At 49.2% G+C, this 26,597-nt stretch overlaps 1 protein-coding gene across 5 annotated transcripts in view; it reads left to right on the forward strand.

Annotated features, from left to right (window-relative positions):
• The window catches only part of LOC144128887 (fatty acyl-CoA reductase 1-like), a 57,615-nt gene that overhangs the window by 588 nt on the left and 30,430 nt on the right, over positions 1 to 26,597 (forward strand). Inside the window, exon 2 of one of the 5 annotated variants that reach the window (XM_077662665.1) lies at positions 7,372 to 7,449. The exons of 2 other annotated variants lie outside the window; for them this stretch is intronic. Coding sequence is in view for 1 of the 3 variants with exons in the window: in XM_077662662.1 (XP_077518788.1) it covers positions 8,527 to 8,626 (100 nt within the window). In the remaining 2 variants the exon portion in view is untranslated. Of the gene's footprint in view, positions 1 to 7,371; positions 7,450 to 8,226; positions 8,627 to 13,985; positions 14,124 to 26,597 lie in introns of those variants that run through there. 2 more of the 5 variants (XM_077662662.1, XM_077662666.1) reach the window with 2 other exon arrangements.

Genomic DNA, 26,597 nt, shown 5'->3' on the forward strand with positions numbered 1-26,597 from the left:
CTCGAATCCAGACCAGTGGGAGGCCGCATTGCTCAGTTCTGACTCGGACACACAGATCCGGGTTTTGACAAGAGCCCTAGAAGTCGCCGATCGCCACTGGCTCATGGCCACTTCATGGGGCTATAACCCCACACCAACTGCTACCTTGGCCGACGAAAATAAAGTTTATCCTCCTCCTCCTCGATGGAGGCGAAACGCTAAGGCGCCCGTACCCGGGTTCGAACCCGACCGTGGCGCGGCTGCGATTTGATGGTGGCGGAACGCTAAGACGCCCGTGTGCTCTGCGATGTCAGTGCACGTTAACGATTCTCAGGCGATCGAAATTATTCCGGAGCGTTCCACTACGGACACCTCTTTTTTTTTTTCTTCTTTCACTCCCTCCTTTATCCCTTCCCTTCCGGCGCGGTTCAGGTGTCCGCCGATATGTGAGACAAATACTGCGCCATTTCCTTTCCCCCCAAAAAAACCAAGCAACCAATTTTTTTCGCCTGCTATGCGTCTCGACTTGATAGTTTTCTAGGTACAGCTAACTGGCAGTTAGCCATGAAGACGTTATTTTTTCCGCGAGTCTAAAGCCTGGACTCCATGTACGCGATAACTCACGCGAAGGCGACGGTGGCAAACGACGAGCGACGCCGTCGCGAGAAGCAAAATGCAAGTGTCGCTTGCCGTGTCGCTCGAGACCCACAGAAAATTCCGGTCGTCGCCCGGAAGTCCCCCACGCGACTGGCCAATCAGAGCCCCACAAAGCCGCTTCCGGTTTGCCCACGGTTTCTCACGGGTACATCTCACGAAACCCGCCCGTCGTCTTGGTCATCGCCACCGTCGAGAAAATATTTGGTTTTGTAGTTGAGAGGCAGACCAGCATGATTTAAATAAAAAAAATCTACTTGTTGTGTGCGGAGGGCTAACAGCATTTGGAGCGGGCTACGCGAGCGGGCGTACTGCATGCGTGTCGAGCCGCGGGTACCGGCGCTCGATCCACCGTGCCGCTGCGCTCCAACTGTGCAGAAACACTCGCGGCGCGCATTCTCACTGGTAAATTATAGTTTACTCACGTACAGTCAGATTGCGCTGACAGTTTATGGGAGTGTTTTTACTAAGCCGGAGTGCACAGGCACCAAACGAAAGCACACCTCCCCCGTGAACCCGTGATGTGACTTCGTCTCCGTAAGCACGCTGTTGGTTATCTCCACTGCCGCTACACCGCTGCCGTAGAGGAAATATTCCTTTGGCCCTGATGATGAGGCCCACTCACAAAATTTTAAGATAGAGAACAGGTTACGGGCGTGTTTCTAAGCTTGAGTGCGCAAAGCACGGAGTCCGCTGCGCACGTCGCGGGTTCGCGTCGCCTGCCGCCTTCGCTTGCATGGAGGTTGCCCGCGAGCGACGGAGCGAGCGTCGCCGTGTCGCCTTGTCGCGTCGCTCGCTCTTTCGCGCACATGGAGTCCAGGCTTAACTCGCGTTCGAAAGTTTCGGCTGCAAATAATAATAATAATAATAATAATAATAATAATAATAATAATAATAATAATAATAATAATAATAATAATAATAATAATAATAATAATTGATAACTGACGGCATCACAGAGCTACGGTACGCACTTTCCGAATACATTGGGCGTGTGGGTAGCGCCACTCGACTGCTATAGCCTAAAGGGCGTAATTAGTTTGTGCGGGCGTAATGAGTTTGCGGGCGAAGAATTAACGCCGGAAGACTGGCCGCCCCTGTTTTAGGTAGCGCTGTGGTAGCGAACGAGTCATAATTTGAATGATCGGCAGGCGAAACGCTGCGTTAATGATTCAGCAAGGGCACGGCGTCAACGTCAAGACTCGTTTTTTGTGTCTTCGATTGGCGTCGGTGGATCGCAAAGAGAAGGAAATTCTATCGAAGGCGACGCGTAGGCGGGAATAAAACTCGTTCCGGACGGGATGTATATTTTTCTTCACCGAAACCTCGACGCAGTTCACAGACGAAAGAACGGGTTGTGACGTTGGTGCCGCGCACTTGCTGAAGAACTGCACGTAGCGTTGTTGCTGCTTCACATCCCCCCTCCCCCTTTCTATGTGTCGAAATGCGACAGAGCTAATTTGGTTTCTGATATTTTTATGCGCGCACGTACGCGCATGCATGCACGCATAGGGTTTCCCTGCTCACGTTAGGTTAGCGATTATTATTGTTGTTGGCGATCGCCCCAAACGCGCGCCCATACGAGTCACGTGACACGTTTCGAATTACTATTCAGTAACTCTTGAGCTGATCGAATCACGCGGAATGTTGTAGAGAGCAGAAAGCCCGAGAGCGTCCAAACGAAAAACCCAACCGAATCGCGCGATCGCTGAAAGGATGCAACCTTACTGGGAAAATGCTGCGAGGAAAGCGCCGACATGGAATGCTGCTGTACAAGGCTTAGCCGCGCCGTGTCCGCACGTAAACGCTTAGACAGGGATGGCGGGTACAGGGCGGGACAGCAGTCTTGGGCGAATTGCGTAAAGCGCGCCCGCTCTTGCCACTAAACTTTTCGATTTCGCTTGCGTTCTTCAGAACACGAAGGGCGTGCCACTTTCGCAGTGAAGCTCGCCGACGTATCCGTGTGACTTCGCGGACGCCATTTTGGGGTACAGCGTGCAGCTTCAGCAGTATACAGACCGGAGCAGGTGGCGACAATACGATTACATATGCTTGCAGTCTTTCGCCATTCTACATGTGCCACAAAATGGCCGCCACTGTGACGTCGGTACGTACTCCACATATAGTGTACCGAACTTGAAAGTGGAATTCGGACAAAGTCAGCCAGAATGGAATGAACGACACCCGCTTGCTCCGTAGGCATTTGGTAACATGATTGTTTTAGTTTCATTCCAGCAAAGTGTAGCAATATTTTTTTTTTTAAACCGTTGGTTCATAGCGGATTGAGTGGCGACGTCGCATCGCGAGCACCGGCGGCAGGTTAGCTTTAGCACGGACTTTGTTTGCAGATTGGCAATGTCCTCGGGTGCGTCAAGAGGCAGCGTAGGGGCTCGGCCGGCCAGGCCCGGATATGACAAAGGAAATGTACTCGCGGTAACGGGGTACGATGTATGGGTCGTTTTGTCGACGAAACAAGCGGCAAGTTTTGGAACCCCTTCCCAGGCGCCGACCCGCTGGGGCAGAGGTCACCGACATGAGGAGTTTTCGGGAAAACGGAATGGCCGGGAAGAGGGACCTCTACCGGGAAGGACGCATGGAGACGGTGCTGCCCGTTTAACCTTAGCGTTGAGAAGGCCGGGTGCGATTGCGCTGCGTAGGCGACTCGGGATGAAAGGGAGATTCGACGGTGCCCTGGCGTTTGTTTCTCTTTCCCCCTTCGCGTACGCTGTCAAGGTTGGGGGGGGGGGGGGGGGTGAGTGTAGCTGGCTTGACGCTATTTTGCTTGCATGTATGTTTTGGGCGGGGAGTTACTTGCAGAGTTGAACGGGGTGCTGCATGCAGCAAGAAACCCATCATGTGGACGCGTGGATGTGATTCTAGTGGGGGCTGGACCTCGAGGCTTTAAAACTGAGCCCGGGAGTCCAGTCGGTGGTTCTGAGATATATGGCTTGAGCTGTACATCTTCGACTATGCCTATCTAGCCAGATCCATGTATCTTTTTTTGCCGTACCTTGCTGTAAATATTTTAAGTTATGTACATAAACTTCAGTTAATCTCTTTGATTCCTTATAAAGTGTCGCTCCCTACAATACGTCGTCAAATCTTCTTATCACGGTCTCGGACGGGGCGCAACTCCGGTGCAAGTTATTGCGTCTTCGGATCATCAAGAACCTTTCATCACGGAGAAGATAATTTATTCCATATATGCGGAATTGGTCATTCTCAACTTTGCATTCATATGTCCCTCGGAGTCGTCATACCACTACCAGTGCAGTGGCGCAGCGGTTAAGCGATGCGCCAGTTTCTATGTCAGCCACCGGTAGGGTATGTGCGATCCATGTTGCTCTGTATGTGCGATCCATGTTGCTCTGTATGTGCGATCCATGTTGCTCTTCTGAGCAAACTCTCGCGACCAACCATTAATTTAGCTGCCACCTGCCACGGTGGTTACTTTTCTCCAATCCAGTGTGCAGGTTATGATGATCTCACAAGGTCATGTGACCTAGGTTGCCCACCTAGGCTGCTCCCCGAGGGTTGCTGCTTGGACTACCCTACGTCGCCCTATTTATCGCTCACAGCGCCGACGACGGACTTTCTGCGTAACTGGGCCTTTAATGCTATCGCATTAAAATACGTAGTTGCGAAGGTGTAGCGGAGGTTGCAAGTGGTGCTAAGAATGCCATTCCCACATACCTCCTTATAAAATCCTCTATTCTATCAAGGCTATCTTTTTCCTCGATCACTTATTCCTATTCATTCAAACTCACCTGTACACCATGGATAATTTATACTTTATCCTCGTACTTAGCCATATGCGGGCCATGTATATATATACAGAGTGCGTTATACTATATGTGGCCATATATACAACATGCACACGTCTAAAGCAACCCTGAATACAAATTGAAGTGGGCCTGTAGCGCTGGATTAGCGCCTTCTAATGACAAAGACGCTGCTTTCGCTGAATACGCAGCCTTCATAAGCTAGAAAATTCCAAAACATGAAATATAAGCGTCGCCACCACAGGCCGTTTAGCAAGCATATTGCGTTGCATCTAGTGTCTCATATTTCTTGCACGGATCCTTGAGGCTAGCCTACATCGTCGTTCGGTTTAAAGCTGTGAGCACGGAGTCATTTTCGATCCTGACGTCACGAGCTTGAATCGAGTGGTGGGGAAATTTTCAAATGTAACTTTCTCGGCAATAATCTCCCCTTTTGCAGCCGGACAACCATGAACGCAGCCAGAAAGACAGTCGATTTTTACTGAGAGCGAAAATTGGACGGAGCTTACCTCAGCGTCCCTTCCAGACATGCATGGGCTGTCTTTTTATTGCGATATCGTCAGGAGTGCAATAAAGCCGAAGTCCTACACAGGCGCCAGCACCACCTGTCACCTGCCAACCGTGGCAAGTGAAGAAAAGGAAATCCCTGAACTACTAAGGAGACGAGGGGGAGGCCGGACTAAGAATGACTCGGCAAAAATGGGTAAAATAAGCTTTTACAAGTAGAAATGGGATGAGAGTAGAATCGGAATTGGAATAGCATCGGAATACAATCAGAATTGGTTTGGTTTAGTTTTATGGGTTTTACTATACAAAGCGACTAAGGCTATGAGGGACGTCATAGTGGAGGGCTCCGGATAATTTCGACTACCTGGAATTCTTCAAAGTGCACTGAAATCGCATAACACGCGGGCCTGTAACATTTCGCCTCCATCGAAATACGACCACCGAGGCCAGGATTGAACCCGCGCCTCTCGGGTCAGCAGCCGAGCGCCATAGCCACTGAGCCACCGCGGCGGCTACAGTCAGAATTGGAATAGATTGACGGGTAAAAAAAAAGAAATGCAACCGTATTTCCTACGCATCTATCCAATTGATTGCCCCCCAGTTTTCTTTTATTATATATCTAGGTGATATTGGGGCCTAACAGGAAAATGTTGCCTCGAACTGCGGACGCAGAGATGGCGTGAAGCATCTGAGAAAGCAGCTATTCCCTGTAGCCGAATGATTGCGCTAATCTAGATGCTAATGAATACTTGGTCCACAAATGAAATAACCTGCAGCGGTTTCTTTTTTAATGCGTTGAACGCATTTCTTCGTTTAAATAAATTCACGCAATATTTCAGATTTAATAAAGGCTCCTAGAATAGGCCGAGGCGTTTTCGCACTGTGTCGTCATCGTTGCGGGCTGTAAAGAGGTGTTTGCATATTTTCATACCTTCTTAGTATGCATGGGTAATCCGTGTTGCCTTATGGTGGCGTTGTGTAACATCAGCGGGGAATTCCGGCGCTGGCGTCAAACGGCGCCTCTGATTGCAAAAGTGTAGCCTATTGAGCTTGTTGGTTAACGTTCATGATTAGTACAGCACCAAGGACAGGACGCAAAAGAAGGAGACACCACGAGCGCGCAACGTTAACTGCTTATTTTTCTTTTTTTGTCAGTGGTAATCAGCGAGCTTGATGTCTGCTTCTTATCCCATTTCTACTTGTAAAAGCTTCTTTTACCCATTTTTGCCGAGTCATTATTTGTTCGGCCTCCCCCTCGTCTCCTTACTAGTGAAGGGGATTTCCTCCTCTTCACCTGCCACGGTTGGCAGGAGACAGGTGGCGTTGGCGCCTGTGTAAGACTTCGGCTTTATTGCACTCCTGATGATATCGCAATAAAAAGACAACCCATGCACGTCTCGAATTGACGCGTAGGTAAACTCCGTCCAGTTTTCGCTCTCAGCAAAAATCGACTGTCTTTCTGGCTCCGCCACTCGATTCAAGCTCGTGACTTCATGATTGAAAATGACTCCGTGATCACAGATCTGAACTGAATGACGATGTAGGCTAGCCTCAATGATCCGTGCCCCAAATAAGACACACTAGATGCACTGCAGTATGCTTGCTAAACGGCCTGTGGTAGCGACACTTATATTTCATGTTTTGGAATTTTCTAGCTTATGAAGGCTGCGTTTTCGGCGAGAACAGCGTCGTGTCCTTCGCGCTATTTTAATCACGAGCGCCTCTCTCTAACTGTTAGCGCGAGGACCCAAAACGCGTCTCCGTCACTTGACACAGCACCAGGCTAGTCAGCTTACACACACTGAGCAGTATCACATGGCGTGGCAGCTATCGTTTCACGGAAACTATGGTGGTGGTATAGTTTAGCGGTTTGGGTTGTAAGTACAGTGTGACGAAGTAGTGTGGGGCAAAGAGAAATATTCGTGCTGGCCGCGCTTTGAGTATACCGCATGTTCATGTGAGCACGCTTGAACAAAGGCGTACATATCGCAGGGAGGTTGCGCATTGTACGCATAGGTAAACGTCTGTTAAGGAAAGGGCAGAAGAGATTGCGGTTTTTTTGCTTTCGTCGGTTTCTTGATCTTGAGTCACGTGCTGTGCGGGCAGAGCTCCCGGATCTAAGTGGAAGTTTGCTTTTACTCTTATCCGTTACCCGTTACAACGTCGCGAAAGCAGGGAGACAAGTTATACGAGTCTGGTTGTTCCCAGGTATGCTTTAGGAAAATCAGAGTAGAAAAACCTCAAATAGTCTCCAACGATGTGAGATGTCGGACAACTTTCAGCAGCGTCTGCAGCCAGTGCACAGCGCATGGCGATGCGTTTTGTGCGTGCGTGTGTGTGCGTGTGTGTGCGTGCGTGCGTGTTTTGAGACCTGTTAATATTTTTAATGAATGCAATGTCTTCTTCCTCGCTTTGGCTTTGTTTATTAAACTTCACATTCGCGACGCAGGCAGCTGACGGGGATGTGGCACCCCACCCCGCTGCTTACGAAGACGCTGTGTTGTGCTCTATTGGGTTAGGTCAGCAGGTATCTATCTTTTACGTTCCTTACTGCTACTTTTAGATTTTTTCTTTTTTTGTGTGCGTACAACTCTTGGTGCATTTGATGCATTGCGGTGCATTTCGTTATGTATCTTGACTGGCGTAATTGCAATGCGATTCAATACAATTAGTCAATGTAACTGACTAATGTAATGAAATTAATAAGCCCATCATTTTTGTCCTGTCGGTGTAACAAAACTGTTACTACTCTCACACAGAATTTCATGGTTGTGCACCCGGTCCATTTTAAGAAAAAGGTTAAATAAAAAAACACTAAACAAAACTTTTAATCCAGTTTTGAACTCTAATGCAAGCTACATGCATTTCGGAGATTGACAGGAAATTTTATGGCTGTACTTTTTTGTTACGACTACTTTACAGTCAATCTTCGAAAACCATTTTAAAATTCGCGCCCTCCCTTAACCTGCGTCTTTTTCGGCACAATTTTTATCCTTACGGTTACTTAAATCAAGAAGGAGGGCACGTTATCGATCTCTTTTCTTTCTCTGCGCCCTGCTCCTTCAGAGCTCTATTTCGGGTAAAGCATCTCGGCTATTTGGAGGGTAAGGTGATCTCCCCTGCGCATGCATGCAAACCACTGTCGAGGGATTTACGGAGCGGGAGAAAAAAAAAGTCCCCCCTCCCCTCCCTCCCCCGGGTGAGAAAGGTTTGAAAGGAGGGGGAGAGTGAGAGGCGACCGCTTCGCGATCACTTTTGAGAGAGGAGGTGTGACGCTACACGCGGCGAAAACTAGTCTCATGACGCAGTACACGCGAGGCCCACTGAGAGGCGAATGTGCGCTTCTCGAGCGCTTTGCGCGAAATGACGCGCGCCTAGTGACCGCGCGCCTAGTGACTCCGGTCAGGTGGTGTTGTCTGATCAAGATCGCTGCGGCTTTATATATACACCCCGGTTCGTTGTTTAGATGGCTCATTGTAACCCTGACGCCTCGAGCGGATGAGCGTCTTTCGTCCGGCAACGCTCAGGTGGCAGTGCAGCGCAACACCGCTTTTTCGTCCCGTTAACATACGCGCTGCCACTCGAACGGCAAAGTATCCGCACCATGGGCGCCGGAGATGGGCAGCCGCGAATAGTCGCCGCAGGGATCCGGAAGGCCTCCAATTCGGACAAGGGCAAGAGCTCACGGAAGCCGCGACCTTCGGGTGAGCCGGACCGCGGTCTCCTTTTTTTTTGTTGTTTATTATTATGTGCAACGAGCCGACAAAGAATAACGGCCGTTGAAGAGTAACGGCTTGGAACGGAGGAGGACGACGGCATGTTACGTAATGCTGCTTGACGTTACGTTATTGGCGCAGTCGAGGAGGATTCATGCGGGCGAATGCATTGCCGCGACATTGAGAGCGTCGGTCCGCACCACCTTATCCGGAATGATGCGGAATTCAAAATTATTCAGAGAGTTAATAATAATAATTGGTTTTGGGGGGAAAGGAAATGGCGCAGTATCTGTCTCATATATCGTTGGATACCTGAACCGCGCCGTAAGGGAAGGGTAAAGGAGGGAATGAAAGAAGAAAGGAAGAGAGAGGTGCCGTAGTGGAGGGCTCCGGAATAATTTCGACCACCTGGGGATCTTTAACGTGCACTGACATCGCACAGCACACGGGCGCCTTAGCGTTTTTCCTCCATAAAAACGCAGCCGCCGCGGTCGGGTTCGAACCCGGGAACTCCGGATCAGTAGTCGAGCGCCCTAACCACTGAGCCACCGCGGCGGGGCATTCGAATTTGAAACGGGGTGACGTAGACGCGATTGTTACGTTATAAATACTTGCAAGGCGCATTGGCTTTACAGAATAATAATAATAATTGGTTTTTGGGGAAAGGAAATGGCGCAGTATCTGTCTCATATATCGTTGGACACCTGAACCGCGCCGTAAGGGAAGGGATAAAGGAGGGAGTGAAAGAAGAAAGGAAGGAAGAGGTACCGTAGTGGAGGGCTCCGGAATAATTTCGACCACCTGGGGATCTTTAACGTTCACTGACATCGCAGAGCACACGGGCGTCTTAGCGTTCCGCCACCATCAAATCGCAGCCGCGCCGCGGTCGGGTTCGAACCCGGGTACGGGCGCCTTAGCCTTTTGCCTCCATAAAAACGCAGCAGCCGCTGTCGGGAAGAGTGTTGGAAATTTTTGCTTGGCAGTAAATAAAAGCAAGAAAACCTATAAATGTGACTAAAAGGCTTTTTCACGTGGCGATTTCGAAGCTAGTGGCTTCTCCGTATGATGGAGACGCTGGAGGCGGAAGGGTGGTTTCGTTACTGCGTTAGTTTTTAGGACTCGAGAAAAGGTATCCTAATGCGACACGACTGCACAAGAAACAACTTTGTATTTTCGGTCACCGCGATATGAAAGGTACCTGGCTGCGGTGAGAACTGTTCGTCGTCCTTTTTGGGCAGTTTTCAGTTTTCATCGCGGAGTCATTTGTTCGCGGCCGTTGAGTACAAAGACGTCCGGAGAAAGTCTCCCGTGCAAATACAGCAAAGGCCGACTCAAGCACTGATTTCACATTGGCATACGTCAATTACAACTTGGACGGAAACGAGAGGGGACACAGGACCGGGCGTACACTGCACCACGCTTTTTTTGTTTTTGTTTGCAAACATGCACTGTTTTAACAATGGTCAAAATGCTGACAAAAGAGGGCGCTTGAAACGATAATCTTCCCTCCTCTCACCCCTCGTTTTCCGCAAACTTGTTAGCGGACCGACTCTGGATAAAAACACTTGGAGAAGAATAATTTGGTTCGCAAATATCCGACTTCTTGATTTATGCACGAAAAAAAAAAGATGTCGGAAGACGGGTCATCTTCTCATTCACAACATTTTCTGCGCGCACTTTCCTAACTTTGATGTAAAAAAACACTGTTTGCTTCCAAGCAGGAGGTGCGGGGTTCGATCCCCTTTGCCGCTGGGTACCCACCGGATATACGATCGGTGCAAGCTTCCCCCTGGTGTGGTGCTCGGCTTCTTTGGGGTGAAATGCTTGGGAAATGGGTCTTTGACCTTGCATTGAGTAGGCGAATACACCGTTGTGTGATGGCGCTCTTTGGCTTGTAAGCTTGTAAGTTGTAACACCTACAGGAAAAAGAGATGCATCTACAAGGGTATTTTGTAATAAGTGCCGCATATTCCTTTAGCGATAACCGTGAGTAGAGGTTGCGGAACCCAAAAAAAAAGACGGTGCTGTTGATTGCCTGAAAGGTTAAGCAAGCAAGCACGGCAGTTGTGGCATCGTCACACGGATGGAGCGTAGTATATGTGGGGCACGTATGCCAATGTAGAACGTTTTTGTCGGGCTAGTTGGTGCAGCACTTCAGACCTGGTGGTTGCGCGAAACACACCAGACAGGGTACGGGACGAGCGCAAGTGTGTTTCGCGCAACCACCAGGTCTGGAGCGCGTATGCAACCAGAGCTGTATTGTTCGGAAAGGAACACCAAGATTCCGGCGTTCTTCGGATAGTTTGCGAGAAGCAGCCGTGTTTTCTTTTGTATAACGGATCACCGAATGCGCACTAAAGGTGATTTGTAAGAGGCGCCATATATAGCGCCATAAATCTTTACGGCACTCGGGGAAAAACCGATTACAGCTACGGCGTTTGACCTGAAATGGGTTTGATGACAAAACCGTTGTGAAGGGCACTTATTCCTTATCGCGCGCCATTGTTTTACCGAAACGCACTCGTCAGATTTGTAGTCGACACAAATGGACTCTTGATTTCGCTTTTATCTTTATGATATGTGTACACAAAGTGCTGAATGACTGCTTGAGTAAGTACTTGCGTAAGTACTGAGTGAATGCTTCTAATGTGTTGAGTGACAACCACGATGGGGGCCGAGCTGAACATTTCTGTGAATTCTTCTCATCGCTTACATCGCCTAGTTTAGGCCGGCATGTATTATAGTCGGATACAACTCCAGAACGAAGCGGCTCTTCCCCATCAAAGGACCCCTTTCCAGCCAATGGCGTCGGCCGATTCTCATGAACCTGCCAGCGTAACAATGCAGCGAGTGACGCATGAAAGGAGATAGTCCTCTCCCTGCATTGTCACGGTAACAGGTTCAAGAGGATCGGCCGGCGCCATTGGCTGGAAACCGGTCATTTGACGGGGAAGAGCCGCTTCGTTCTTGAGTTGCATCCGGCTGTAGTATACCCAAGGATTATCGAGAAACGTGCTTTCAAGAATCCACGGAAAGACATCGTGTGTCTGAATAAACAAACGTTGTAAATATAGTGCATGCTCAGGCTACAAGCGTTTCCATATTTATACGCAAACGTTTGAGAGCACGATTTTTTCATCCTTGCGCGTTTTGCTTGAAGTAACTACGTATAGCAGTCGAAGAACCGTTACTTTGAAACATGCCGCACTCTCCGTGCCAATAGGAATGAAGCGCCCATGATGTATTCTAAGTTATTTTGCGGTAAGAACAAGTGTAAACAATTCTTAGAATCCCCAAGCCATCTTACGTTCACCAGCATAGCAGCCTAGCAGCGTAGCAGGATGCTTCTTGTGTTCTCACTCAAAGTGCTTACTTTGTTGAATTGTGATATTTTGTCTTTGTCAAAGAGCCGCAGAATTATGAAATGAAAATTTCAAAATTTCGAGGTTTCGTGACGTTCGTCAATTTATGACAAAAAAAAAATTAGAAGAACTGAAGTCGTTTCCAGTGGCATTCTGCTCCCGTTTATCATCGACAATCTATTTCTTTAAAATACAGTTATATTTATTTAGTCGGCTGAACGACTGTTGAGCTAGCCCATTCCTCTCCTGTGTATGTATATAGCACCGGTGGAGCAAAAACATCCTTCAGTGCCTTTATGTTGGCTCCATTCGACGATATATTCCACCGTGCAGGCACGTATCAAAGAGGAGGGGGAGGGCTCGCCCACCCTCCCCTTTCCACCAGCTCTATTATAAATTTCTTTTTGAGCATGCACCGCTAAGACCCTGCCCACCCCCCCCCGCCCCTCCCCCTCTTGTGCAGAAAAGTTTTCTTGGGGCCCCTCCCGAAAAAAAAAGTTCTGGCTACGTGCCTACCACCGTACACATCGCAGCGGCGACGTTAACAGTTAGTTGGCATACATCGAACTTGCCGCCGCTTTGGAATGAAATTTGCGTCACTCAGCATGCTGTCAGGCCTAACCGGATTCGAATATCAGCGTGGCTAACAGTTGACCTAACTCGCTGTCACGCTCGTTTAACGAGCACGCTTCACCGCGTGTTCGCTCTCTGGCGTGACGAACCGCCTGACAGGGAGGATTGTTCTGCGGCTAGTTGTGGCCGCCGCGGAAAACGGATGCGGACGGATGAGGCTGAGCCACCGTTGCGCGGACGAAAATTCATTGCGCGCTGGCGGATCGAAAATGACGACCACGCGCGCACAGCGAAAGGCGAAGGCGCCACATTTGCCGAGAATTGGATTATCCGAGCTGCGCTGTTTGGGCAGATGCTCGTCTGTCGCGATTTGGACGCCGATTACTGCAGTTCATCGTAACGCTGGTGGTTTGCTGCCGTTGCTGTTGCTGCTGCTGATTAACTGCAGGATCTGTCGAATGTAGGCTAAGAGAGCTTCCAGGGAGGTACTTTATAAACGCGATATTAAGAGCTCCACAACCAGAACCACCGTTCACCTCCCGCCTTTCCTGAGGCGGCAGTATGTAAAACGAAAAAAAAAATTATGGGGACGCTTAAGACACCTTAAGAGAGGAACGCGATATAGTATTATATTTCACATTTCTAGCAGCTTTCACATTCGGGCAGATTGCTCATAATCTGAGGGCCAGGTGGTTGGCATCTTCCACGGTTGGCAAGTTGTGATGACGTCACAAGGTCACGTGACCTCACTCGAGCAATCAGTGTGGCCCATCAAAGCAGGTTGTCATGATGCCTCAAGGTCAAGTGGCCTCTCTCGACCAATCAGTGAATTTCATCTCGGTCATCGGCGGAGTTTTTGTGCGGCGACACTTCGAATGCTATCGAACTAAAAACAAAAACAAAATAAAACTGGTGATATTAACTGTTAGGTAGGCTCACTTACCAAAGCACTCTTAAAGCAGTCTCAGGCTTAAGCAGTTTTGGAAAATCTATTGAAGCGCTGGCTGGCTGTGACTTCCAAGTTGTGAAGCCTGCATGCGCTGTCTGCGCTTTATAAGATAACAGCACCAAATTGCTCCCGAGAACTGGCGTCCTTCCCGTTATGCGTTCTGAGCCAGCCGGAGTCATCTTCGCAGCCCACAGCGGCTCAAACGCGAAAAGCTTTGTTTGCACAACAGCAAGGACTTTGTCGCCTCCGCGTGCTCTGTGTGTCCTCGACAGCGAGCGGGAACATGATGCCCAGTCACGATGTTGGCGGAACCAGCTCTTATTCAGCTCACGTTCGCGGCGGTCTCACGACTGGCTCTGTAAAATGAATTAAAGTGTATATTATGAAGCGCTGCAGTTACAACAACAAACAGTTCTGGTGTTTCTAGTCGCCGACTCGCAGTCGAAAGTACGGAAGGTTCTCCGTGCAACGTCTGTGTGCCTTCGGCTGAGCCCGTGACGTTTAGCAGGCGGCGCAACGTAATGTGGCTGGCTGTATCGCCCCGCTGCGTATGTCTACTGAAAGGAAGACTCATGACAACTGCCGGTGTCTCTGCCGTTCGGTATGCGCCTTTCGTTACTTGTCTCGTGGATGAACGGTCTAATAAGGTCTCATACCTAATTTGTAAAGTTGCATGAGAGCTGGGTGACCAAAGTTTGATTACTTGAGCAGCAGGCACGAGTACATTTCAGCAGTGAGGTGTGTTGTGAAAGATTCTCTCAGAAAGTGTTTCCCTTGAATAGTCGACGACGATCTGCGCTCTTAAAAAAGAAAAAAAATCGGTCCTAATGCTGCTCATATTATTCACTAGGTTCTTAGTAATAGTAGGGAGTAAAAGTCTTTTCAGTTCCCTTCTCATGATATCGAAATGAGCAGCGATGACAGACCAGACAGACAGACGGACGGATGGACAGAAAAACTTATTTCTGCAAGTGAGTTTTAGACCATGCTGGGTCCCTGGGCCACTGCGCGGTCCCGCACTGCATCAAGTAGGTCATGTCGGGACATCAGCCCGAGTCAGCGCAGCAAGCTGCGATGTCGGGTCTGCAGACTTGAGCGGGACCTCCCAGTCCTCCCAGCTCGATGGCGTGCTGTCCCTGCGGGGGAGGGCCAGCAGGGCAGCCGAAAAGGATTCATCTTCAACATCTTCACTGTTGAGAGGGGCACTCGCGGCCTAATAAGAACAAAACAGACCCACTTTTATTCAGCCCTTCATGACTTCATAAGAACTGTTAGTTAATAGTGGGTTCAATTTCAGGTGGGGTGCAGTTCTTTTTAGTGGCACAATATATTGCTAAACAAATCCTGCAAATTCGAGACAGCTATTTGCGAAGGCACAGCGTTGCCTAGCCAAGGTAGCTTTTATTTTGTTGCGATATTCCAGCTCGATAGTCATAATTTCGAGGGCCAAACTTGTCTCTGCTGCACGTTTAATCTACCAGGTTGCAGTGGGTCTACATACTCGCAACAAACAAAGATGGTACAAATTGTCAGCGGCTGTTTAATCGCCTTTCCCACCGTCCTGTTTTTTTTTTTTTACGCTCCTTTTCACTCGAAGCAAAATTAACCAACTACCCCTGACCGCTAGCCTGATCCGGGTCTATAGCGATAGCAACTGGCTTTGTAGTGCACTTAACCATAAGTTATACTAACTATAACTATAAATATACTCGTATACTTAACTGGCTCAATAGTATGTAGTAACTCTAGGTTCTTTCTCCCCAAGTAGCACTGGTGGCAGTTTATCCTAAATATCCCTTTTCTGCCAAACTTCCTTGCTTCCTCTATACAGCAGGAACGGTGCCAAGAGTCTTCCTCATTTTCCCCGTCTTAGATTGGCTGTGAGACTATACCAGCACTCTTGTATAGTTACGCGCAAATGAAACGAGTGGGAGCCGCTACAACCCTGCAGCTAAGCTGGCAGCAAGTGCCTTTCGTTGGTTTGGTCTGTCTCCAGCAGCATTGCTGTCGAAGGCACAACGGCGTCATTCTGAATACCTGCGCTTAGCGTTCTGTTTTTTTTTGTTTTTTTTACGCCGGCACACGTTGTTGGACAGTTTGAGGCAGACGGCGGCGGGCCGATTCTCACCAGTCGCGTCAGCAGCGCTTCTGCTGTCACGTCGAGGCGGACGCTCACGTGTCCAGAGAAAAGGAAGGGAGCTCGGATTATGCCGTATACCGTCCGTGGTGGTGTGCACCGCTTTCTCACCTTCTCGCGGTGTACCGGAAATGGCTGCGGGACTTGCAATGTCTTTTTGTTATTGTTTGTTTTTCTCGTTCGCTGGTGGCAGGAGCCCGGATCCTGTAAGAGGATCCGGGCCTCCAATGGCGAGCCGCCGGCTGTTCCCACACGCAGGCGATGGAGAAGCTGCGTTTGTTTCTGCTGGCGCACCTGGGCACTGACGACAACCGTGCGCGAACACTATGTGTGCCTGCCTGCGTTATCCGTTTTCGTCCACGTTATTTTCCAGGGTCGTCAGTCACATCAAATACCATCGCCACGACAGCATTTTTTTTCGTGATGAGTGGCATTGAAGGCTGTGCTATGACTTACTATAGGTTTAAGTCGTACCGGACGCATCCGTACCGGGCCCACCGAAGCTGCAGTATAGATACCAATACGTACGAGGGAGCCGTCGGCACGGAAAATGACAATTTTGACGCCCTACGAACTGGCGTTTCGGCTGGTCAATCGCTGTGAGTGTGGGTGAGCATACAACGTATAAACTCAGGTATATAGTAAGGCTCATAAATGAATAAATGAAACAATTATTGAGAACAGAAGGAGGGTGGTAATTATCCTTTAATTTACGTATTATTCGCCATACTTAGTTTGCTTGCTAATTGGGATCTCTCAAAAGCCATTTTTGCATAAAATTAACGTACGCAACGGAGAGTGCTGTTTTGCTCATAAAGAATTGAACAATTGACTCGCGTTTATTCACAAATAAAGTCGCAATATTCGAAACTGAATCGCCCGGATAAATGAGATAAGAGCTCGTAACGGTGACCAACGCGACCACCTTGCCAAGTAATTACCGCATTGTCACCCGTGTGGCTGTAAACGGTTAGTCACTGCTGTGATTACTTAATTTTCACTAGCTTTTTTTAAAGAGTAGTTCCTAGAGCATGCTAACGGAGCTAGTTTCAGCCGCCGCCTTCTTTGAGTAGTAGCACCTGCTCATGTGGTTGTTACCACGTAAACCTGTATTATTTTTACTAAGAGCTTTTTGAAATGCATACAATTATAAATCATTACTTCTGAGTAACGCCCTCCCCCCCCCCCCCCCCCCCCCCCCGCCGCTCCCCCCTTACCGACGTCAGTTTGAAGTATCGAACGCTAAAGATCCCCAGGTGGTCGAAATTAGTCCGGAGCCCTCCACTAGGGCACCTATTTCTTCCTTTCTTCTTTCACTCCCTCCTTTATTCCTTCCCTTACGGCGCGGTTCAGGTGTCCAAAGATATGAGACAGATACTGCGCCATTTCCTTTCCCCCAAAACCAATTATTATTATTAATGGGCATGTAGAGGAGCAGTGTGCGCAAACTTCCGGCGTACAATAGCTCGAAGGAGGGAGGACTTCGGTACTGAGGGCGTTAAAACTATCCGGGACTCGAGAGCCATCCTCGCCGACCGTCATGCAGTGGGCGGGGTGATCCCGCACGGAGCAGTGGTTGCTTTCGGGCACAGCACTGTTTTTTTGCTGCGGTGCCACGCCGGCACAGCTGCGCGCTCTCGGCGCTAAGCGCTTACGCACGGGCGCCGGGCTGCTCGCCTGGCTGCCTTGCGGGAGCCCGCGCGAGACAATGAGGGACGGCGAGACGCATCCGTCCTGCGCTGGCCCACATGACAGGGGGAGACGTCCCTCCTCCCGCGTCCCAGTCACAAACACTCGGAGCCGAGTCGGCGAGACGAAAGGCAGCCCGCCAGCTGTGACGGCGCTCAGGCATGTTCCGATAGCGCTGTCGCGCGACGCCACGGTACGCACTGCTACGCTACACACTACGCTCCATGCGCCACGGCGGATGAGGGATGTGCGGTAGACAGAGAGCGGGACTGATTAGCGGGGAAAAGAAGAACGACGACGAGACTGTCGCCGATTGAGTAGTGTGCGAGGCGTGGCTACGGAGCTTCTGGCTTCACTGTACGGCATGCCGTAGGTAGCGTGCCTTCTTCATACTCGAGAAGCACGAGCAAGGTCCCCGCCAATCTCATGCCCCTGACGCATTTTCCCAACCACTGGCCTCGCCTCCTTCCTTCCTTCCTTCCTTCCTTCCTTCCTTCCTTCCTTCCTTCCTTCCTTCCTTCCTTCCTTCCTTCCTTCCTTCCTTCATTCATTCATTCATTCATTCATTCATTCATTGAATAGGCAGAATGTCCTGGTAGCAGAAACTTACTGAATGCGCTGTCTCCTTCATCATAGGTCGTCCGAACCACCTGAATCTGTGATATAGTGTTAGTGTATGAAACACGACCTTCGTCGTGCCTAACATTACAGGGCCTCTTCGCTCTCACGTGTACCCTTCCGATCCACTCAGGCCGGTCCGTTGCCAGACACTAGTTCACCGCTCTAGCAGCGGACTGGTACTACAGTGCCGCAGAGGCCATCTTTATGCCTCAAAAAGCCTACGTTGAAAAATTTCCCTTCACCATTGGTGAAACAGCGTGTAATTAATAATCTATTCATTTTTACAGCGAACTTGCCTGTGCAGCACAGGGACAGCTAGGACCCTTGTGTGCGTGCAGTTGCCTACTTTTGCTTTTGCGTGGGCGAGTGCTTTCCTGCATGCAGTAGGGAAAAATAAACGCCTCCGATTCTCTTCTCTATCCTCCTGTATACTCTCTCTTATTCCACCTATCCCTCCACATCATCCATTTTAATTCTACGGGCCGTTGTTCAATGTCTGCGGCTGCACTCCCCCTCCGCATTCTCTTCCGCAAAGGGGAAGTCCCTTTTTTTCTTTTTCACTTCCGAATAAAACCACCAGAACCACGGAGCGAGCGTCGTACTGTGCAGAGGCGCGCCCCTCAGCTCCGTTGTGGCAGCTGGCGTCGCGCGCCTATCCGTGATGGCGAGGGTGTTGGCCGCTCCGTTCTAGCTCCTCTCTCCTTCGGGCGGGCGCGATTCAAGCATGGCCCTCCGCCCGTGCAATCGACCGCGCGGGGTCTCCTCTCGCCCGCGCTGCACTGGGACCGACTGAGCCAGCGCTGCCGGTCTCCGCCACGGATATCGTATCGCGTGCTATCTATACGACCTGATGCCGCTGTCTCGAAAGTCGTCCCACGCCTGTATCGAAACCGTGCACCAATCGCCGCCCGCGGATGAGGCTGCGGCCTGCCCTTGGAAGTTTCCGTTTGTGTAACTTAGTATTTGTCAAAAATATGCAGCCCAATGGGTTTACTTCTAAGCCTTGGTTTACTTTTTAAGTCCTAAGCTTGGGAGGGTTGAGAACGGAAGTTCCTCTTGCCTTCGTGAGATTAGGGTCCCTGGCTATGCAATATGGCCCGCGCTGAATGGCTCAGAAGCAGACCCCTTGGGCTGCATACTTTTTTTTTTTGAAGCGATGTTTATTGCCTTAGGGTATAAAAACTATGAAGTGAGAGATGAGTAAGATGCTGAAATAAATGAAAAAAGGTGGGCTGATTTGATGAAATCAAGAAGTGAACGATGATATGGACCCTGTGTCCATGCAATATATGAATCCGGATTTTCCGGTGAGAGTCCCACTGCCGCCAGGTGCCGAATTCTCGTCGGCTTCAGCGCCGGGCAGTCCCACAGGCTGCATACTTCTGACAAAGACTGTACCCCTCGTACCGTACGGTGCCTCTCATCCGCCGTGCGATTTGATAAGTTGCACTGTTAAAGTTCCAAGTCGGCGCAGTTTTGCGAGCGGAAGCGCTGAGCGCCGGTACCATTGGTTGGCGGCGTGTGCCGTTGTCGCGGAAAGATGTCAATAAAGACATTTGATAACAGTCAAAGCATGTCACAGCGCGGAAAGAGGGATAGTGACAAATCAGTTATTCCGTCGCTGGAGCTGATTTCCTGTGCGGCCGCCTTTGCCGCGAAGTGACTAAACTTCGTGCCTAAACTTTAAGTGACTTTAAGTGACTAAACTTTAACGTGCACTGACGTTAAAGATCCCCAGGTGGTCGAAATTATTCCGGAGCCCTCCACTACGACACCTATTTCTTCCTTTCTTCTTTCACTCCCTCCTTTATCCCTTCCCTTACGGCGCGGTTCAGGTGTCCAACGATATATGAGAGGGAAAAACTGCTTTTGGAGACATTTCGAGGAGCAGGCATCTATAGGAGCTCGTATACCTCAGTCGGCTATGTACCGGTGTAGGGAGTGACGTCCTGCATATTTTAATTTGGTTTAGTTTGGTTTGATTTAATCGGATTTAACATCTCAAAGCGACTGAGGCTATGAGGGACGCCGTAGTGGAGGGCTCTGGAAATTTCGACCACCTGGGGCTCTTTAACGTGCGCCGACATCGCACAGTACTCGGGCCTCCAGCGTTTCGCCACCATCGAAATGCCACCGCCGCGGCCGGGATCGAACCCGCGTCTTTCGGGTCAGCAGCCGAGCGCCATAACCACTGAGCCACCGTGGCGGCGACAGGAGAACGCATCTGAATGGAATGTACAGAATGCACTTCACACTGCACATTCCGCTCTCCAAACGGAACCTTCATTGACATCTCGACTTGTAATCAGCATGAAATGAGCTGTGAAGTTTCTTTTTTAATAGTGGTGCAAATTCCAGCAAGGGGTTAATTCCTGGCGCCCGAAAAGTATCGATTATGAAAGCTAAAGGCGTCCTATGCTTTAAAAAAAAAGAATGATCGGGTGAAGCCTTTTGTTTGGGTTTGAGCGGGCAACGATGAAATCACGAGTGTGTGACTAATGCAGTTCGGGATAAATAACGATCATCTTCCAACTCAGTTTCGCCTTTGCTTCTTTCGCTGTCCATAATTGGCCGAAGCGGCGCTCGATTTCGTCGCTGTGTGTTATTTCACATAAGGATTGTGATTGTGGCAGTGTTCGTGTCTTCGTCGGCAAGAGGAACCGCCGACGGGACCCATTAAAGCTTTCGCGTCATGCCCTTAAAGGCGCAACTGAAGTGCCCCCCAATTTTTATGAGAGGCTATCGCCACTATCGCCGCATGGATTTGCGGCTTAACATCACGCGGCATCGTTTTGAGGTCGTATAAAGCTTCCTGTGTTGCCTTCTGAACACGTCGCACCTCCGTATACACTCACGTGACTATTCAATTAAAAAAAAAAGCTAGAAGTTTCGCAACATGTCTGGTATACATTTATAATTGGTTTTTGATGGAATGGAAATGGCGCAGTATCTGTCTCATATATCGTTGGACACCTGAACCGCGCCGTAAGGGAAGGGATAAAGGATGGAGTGAAAGAAGATAGGAACGAATAGGTCCGTAGTGGAGGGCTCCGGAATAATTTCGACCACCTGGGGATCCTTAACGTGCACTGACATCGCACAGCACACGGGCGCCTTAGCGTTTTTCCTCCATAAAAACGCAGCCGCCGCGGTCGGGTTCGAACCCGGGAACTCCGGATCAGTAGTCGAGCGCCCTAACCACTGAGCCACCGCGGCGGGGCTGGTATACATTTAATTTAAGGATTAAATTGTGCATCTCGTTATATATACGAGCACTCGACGGAATGTTTGTTACGCGAACGCTTTCGCAGGGGTTAAATTATGGACGCGGAAGCCCGCAGCAAAAGCACCCGCCTGTATCGGGAACCGTCGAATTTGTGTAAGAGTCTCATGTATGTACAGTCGAGGACAAAAGTCTCTGGACCACATGTTCCTCAGACGAAACCGGTAGCTCTGCATGCTAGTAGCCGAAGGCTGGGGACCACACTTGTAGAGGGGCAAGTCAGAATTTTGTTCTTTCAACTCCACAAATGTGTACCCCAGCCGCCCGCTGATAGCAGAGCTATCGGCTTCGTTTGAGGAACATGTGGTCCAGCGGCTTTTGTCCCCGACTGTAGAGAATTTTCATCACTCCGAGCGCCCGTAAACCAACGGCGCAATTTTCCCTAGCAAGCCGCGTTTTGCGTGGACACATACCGATGTCGAGCCAGTTGTCGTCACTGGTTAGCGAAGTTTGTGACCTTGGTGCAGCAGATTATGCAATCGGCAGTCCATACGGCGCATTCTCAGAATAGACGCCGTATAAACGACCTTTTTTGCGAAACTCTAACGAGCAAAGAAGGATGCCTGGATGCCTCTTGAATTCGTTTGCGTCATTCATTGGGCTATTTGCATTCGCGTACGGTTCTGGGACCAGGCAATATCAAGTGGGTGCGCAGAGGAGGTTGTACACAACAGTGATGGTCGTGAGTTTGCGGGCGAGATGCGTGTATGCGGTGTCCCGTCACTAAAGACGTTCGCATGATAGAAATTGCCAGAAATGCTCGCTGCAAAGCCGCCAGGGGCGGAAAGGCCTTGCGGATGCACGAAATTTTACTTGCACATGAGACTCGTAGCGTGGCTTTAGAATTGACGTCACACCTGGTAATTAATGCAAATCGTTTCCGCGAGCTGATAACTGTCATTTGACCCTCTCTTGCGTCACTTGGTGCCACGAGCGGGCTTCCGGGACCGTACAATGTGGTATCTGGCTGTGCAGAACAATATGCAGCGGAGGTATAAGCAGAATAGACCACATAGACACTGCGTGGCTGTTACGCACGATAATGACGTCAACTGTATAACCAATGCCTTAAATGGCTCAGCAAAGGCAGGCGTATATCCTGTATAGTTTTGACTAGCAAAGCGGTTTTCCTTGAATTAATCAGTAACCTCGAACGTACCGCAGTTAATAGCATTTGAAATGGACGCATCAATATCCGGCACAGACGCCAATGGCAAGAGTGAATTTCAGAGGCCCTTTTTGTGAAGATTGTGTGCCAATTCAGTTCCTTCGAACGAGTCAGTTATGCATGGAGCCCTTCGTTTTCAGGCAAAACCCGATTCGTGCGCTCCGAACACATTTCTTAAGAATCGGGTTAAACCCGATTTCTACCGGAAAATGTCCTTCTGTAGAGAAAACTCAGGGGTAAGGGAATGAGGTTCTCGTTAAGATATACGTAAAACTTTGTACACTGTCGCATACCCCACTATGTGACCACATGTCGGCGCACATAACCGTAGCTGTTCTTAAATATAACTTTTTTTTCTCTATTCAGATATTAGAGCGTTCTATTTAGCGTTTCGCCTCCATCGAAACGCGGTCTCCGCGGTCGGGTTCGAACCCGGGAACACCTGATCAATAGCCGAGCGCTCTCCCTCCCTGGTGGGAACGCATCAGTTTTCGGCTTACCTTTTTTGCTGGAATGCAGAAACGAGATCCGTTGGTAGACTGAATGTCGACTGTGAACAGGGCTCTGCTGGGAACGCATCAGTTTTCGGCTTATCATTTTTTGCTGGAAGGGAGAAACGAGGTCCGTTGGTAAATTGAATGTCGACTACAAACATGACTTTTGCGCCCAAAGCACTATGTAATACTGAACCTCGTTATAACGAAGTTCAAGAGGACCTGCGATTACTTCGTTATAGCCGTAGCTTCGTTATAGCCCGTGTTGACCGATCTCCCGAGAGGGAATCGTCATTACTTCGTTATATTCATTATTTCATTATAACGAGGTTCGTGTATATATATATATATATATATATATATATATATATATATATATATATATATATATATATATATATATATGTGTAATTTTCTTTTAAGCGATTTATTAATCTAAGTACTATAATATCCCACTGATAAGCACAACACAAAAAAAAAACATTCCCTATGCACCTTGGTTTCGGTGACTGTTGGCTCCCTCCATAAGTTTGTGAAATGGGCACCTCATTTTCTTTATCTGCTAGCAGCTTAACGAGGGTCTCGGTTCTGGCTCTCGCACAGTTTCCGCCCTCGCCGTTAGATGACGTTCCACGTCACGCTCGCGGTATTACAGTACGTGCTACGTCCGCCGCTATGGTCGAGGGTGGCGCTGGTGAACACTCTCAAGGTTCGCTTACACCCAATGAACATAAATACCACGAGAGCAGCAGATGGGACGGCCGTCGCCGTAGCTCAGTTGGTGAAAGCACCGGACGCGATATTCGGAGGTCGTGGGTTCGGATCCCACCGGCGGCATGGTTTTTTTTCTGCTGCTTTATAAGTAATTTTCTTTAAGCGATTTATTAATCTAAGTACTATAATATCCCACTGATAAACACAACACATAAAAAAAAACATTCCCCTATGCACCTTGGTTTCGGTGACTGTTGGCTCCCTTCACACACACACACACACACACACACACACACACACACACACACACACACACACACACACACACACACACACACACACACACACACACACACACACACACACACACACACACACACACACACACACACACACACACACACACACACACCACACACACACACACACACACACACACACACACACACACACACACACACACACACACACACACACACACACACACACACACACACACACACACACACACACACACACACACACACACACACACACACACACACACACACACACACACACACACACACACACACACACACACACACACACACACACACACACACACACACACACACACACACACACACACACACACACACACACACACACACACACACACACACACACACACACACACACACACACACGTATATATATATATATATATATATATATATATATATATATATATATATATATATATATATATATATATATATATATATATGGCAGCCTCGACGTTGCTGACGAAGCCGTGACGACAAGAGGGGCAAGAGGGTTACCTTGAAGGAACGCGATGATACAGCTTCCTGGCTTGCGATGTTTGGGCTATAACTCTGCTCCGGTGCGAGCCAAGAATAACCTACGCCAGCGCAAACCATCGCAAATGCGGCGCAAGCGTACATCGAGGAAACGGTGATCACGCTGCAGTTTCCCGGCATGAGTTGTCCTTCCGGTTAGGCTTAGTGTGCGCAACCCGAATGCTTGTATATATCATGCCTTCTCGTACGCAAAAAAAAAAAAAGGGGGGGGGGGTTAATGGTGCCGCGCGGGACCGGATGATGTATGCAATTAATAACTGTATAGCAGAACGGAGGTGGTTGACGCGTTTAACACTGAAAGGACTATAAGATTGAAAGATTCGTTATCGAACTCGCGGCAGAAATAAACTGCTAGAAAAAAGTGAGACGAAATATAGCTTGGCCTATTTCCTTCAGCTAAGTGCGTTGATGTCGCGTTCTCCGTGCTGAGGGGAAGTCAGCCACTAATTGCGCCTGTCGTTGCGGTAAGTTACCGACCTGCCCCGTATAATATATCCAGCCGGATAACTCGAATACATTACCACGTTCGAGCAAAAGCTGTAAGTTTCTATACTGAATACGTAATACACGCGTAATGTGCGCGTGTACACAATAACCGAACAGCGAGTTAGTTTCATGTAATGACGCCATGCGCGCCATTTGCGTAATGAGCGGATAAGATAGAAGGTACTCACGTGACGTTACGGACGCCATTTTGTGGCACAGCGCGCAGCTTCAGCGATGCAAACCGGAGCAGGCGCAGTGATGATGCGATTAAGCGGGCATGAGGTCTTTTCGCCGTGCTCCATGTGCCACAAAACGGCGGCCACTGTGACGAAGGTGCACGCCTACACCCTATACGTCTCAATTTCTGCCGGGCACCTGAAACTTATACGGCAGAGACTGCACGATCGAGATGTACCATAGAGGACAAAAGCCCCAAGGACGTGCGAACGACGATTACGGCGTATATGGGTGCCACGTCTGCCGATGGCTGTCTGATTTCACTATCACATGTGAAGCTGGTGATTAGAACTTCTTTATCCGGCCGCGGGTGACCGGCTTATAACAGATCGATGAGATCTGGTTCCCGCTCATGCTTGTGTAAAGATATCCGAGATTCATACCATGTCTGGCCTCCTTGTGTAAGAAATTAATTTAACAAGGCGCGCAGGTGGGGGGGGGGGGGGGGGGGGGGGGAAGGCGAAGCAACAGCTGCAGAGTCCTCTCATCGACTTAGCAGGTCAAAGTTGGAGGGCAGTTGATAACCCATAACAGTTGTGAATAACTGCTAAAGACACGGGACGGGGACGTAGTAGACAATAACACAAGGCGCCTTGTGTCGTCTGCTGCGCCTCCGTCCCGTTCTCCTTTATCCCATCGGCTGCTCGAGAACCCTCGTCTCCGTCAAGGATTCCTTTCCAGAAAATGGGCCTTGTCTTTCAAGAGCACAATCCAGAGAAAAATCGCTTGCGGTGAACGCTACTCAGTAGCTTCCACGTTTTGCTTTGTTTCGTATTCTTCTTTGGACACCTTTGCCGCGCTAAAGTGCTTCAAGGAGGACCATTCGCCGTGAAAAAGCGTTCCCTTTAAGCAAGCGTTGCTGCCGCTAACCACTTCAGGCACTGCGAGAGCCTCTTCATTGGTTTGTTTCGCGGTGGCGGAGACGCTGTGCGCTGTTCAAAAGGAAATCATGAGGAGCGGTTTTTTTTTTCTATCCCAGCTTTTTCTTTCGCTGGATAAACGAGCTAGGCGCATTTACGCTTCGGCGTGTCCCTTGACGAGTAGAATGTAAGACATTTGGACTGAGATCCATATTAGCGCTTAGTGTGATTAAGTCATTCTAACAACAATAGCGAGGGCTCATTCGCTGAATCTGCTTTTGTGTAAAGCAGCCTGTTACAGGTGGCTTTCCAAGCGCAGTATTTCTGGCAGCAACGCGAAAATAGAAATGCAGAAGATACTAGTGTGACAGGAGAAGCTCTATGCACTTACAACTAAAATCGTGCACTCTAAACACTAGCACGCCTATATGGGAGTAAAGAGGACAGCTTACTCCCTTTTTTACTCCTTTCTGTTTTGAGTGTATACCTGTATCGCTCCTCCCATCGCCTCCCATCTTTTTTG

This window comes from Amblyomma americanum, chromosome 4 (assembly GCF_052857255.1).
Source record: "Amblyomma americanum isolate KBUSLIRL-KWMA chromosome 4, ASM5285725v1, whole genome shotgun sequence".
Taxonomy (NCBI): domain Eukaryota; kingdom Metazoa; phylum Arthropoda; class Arachnida; order Ixodida; family Ixodidae; genus Amblyomma; species Amblyomma americanum.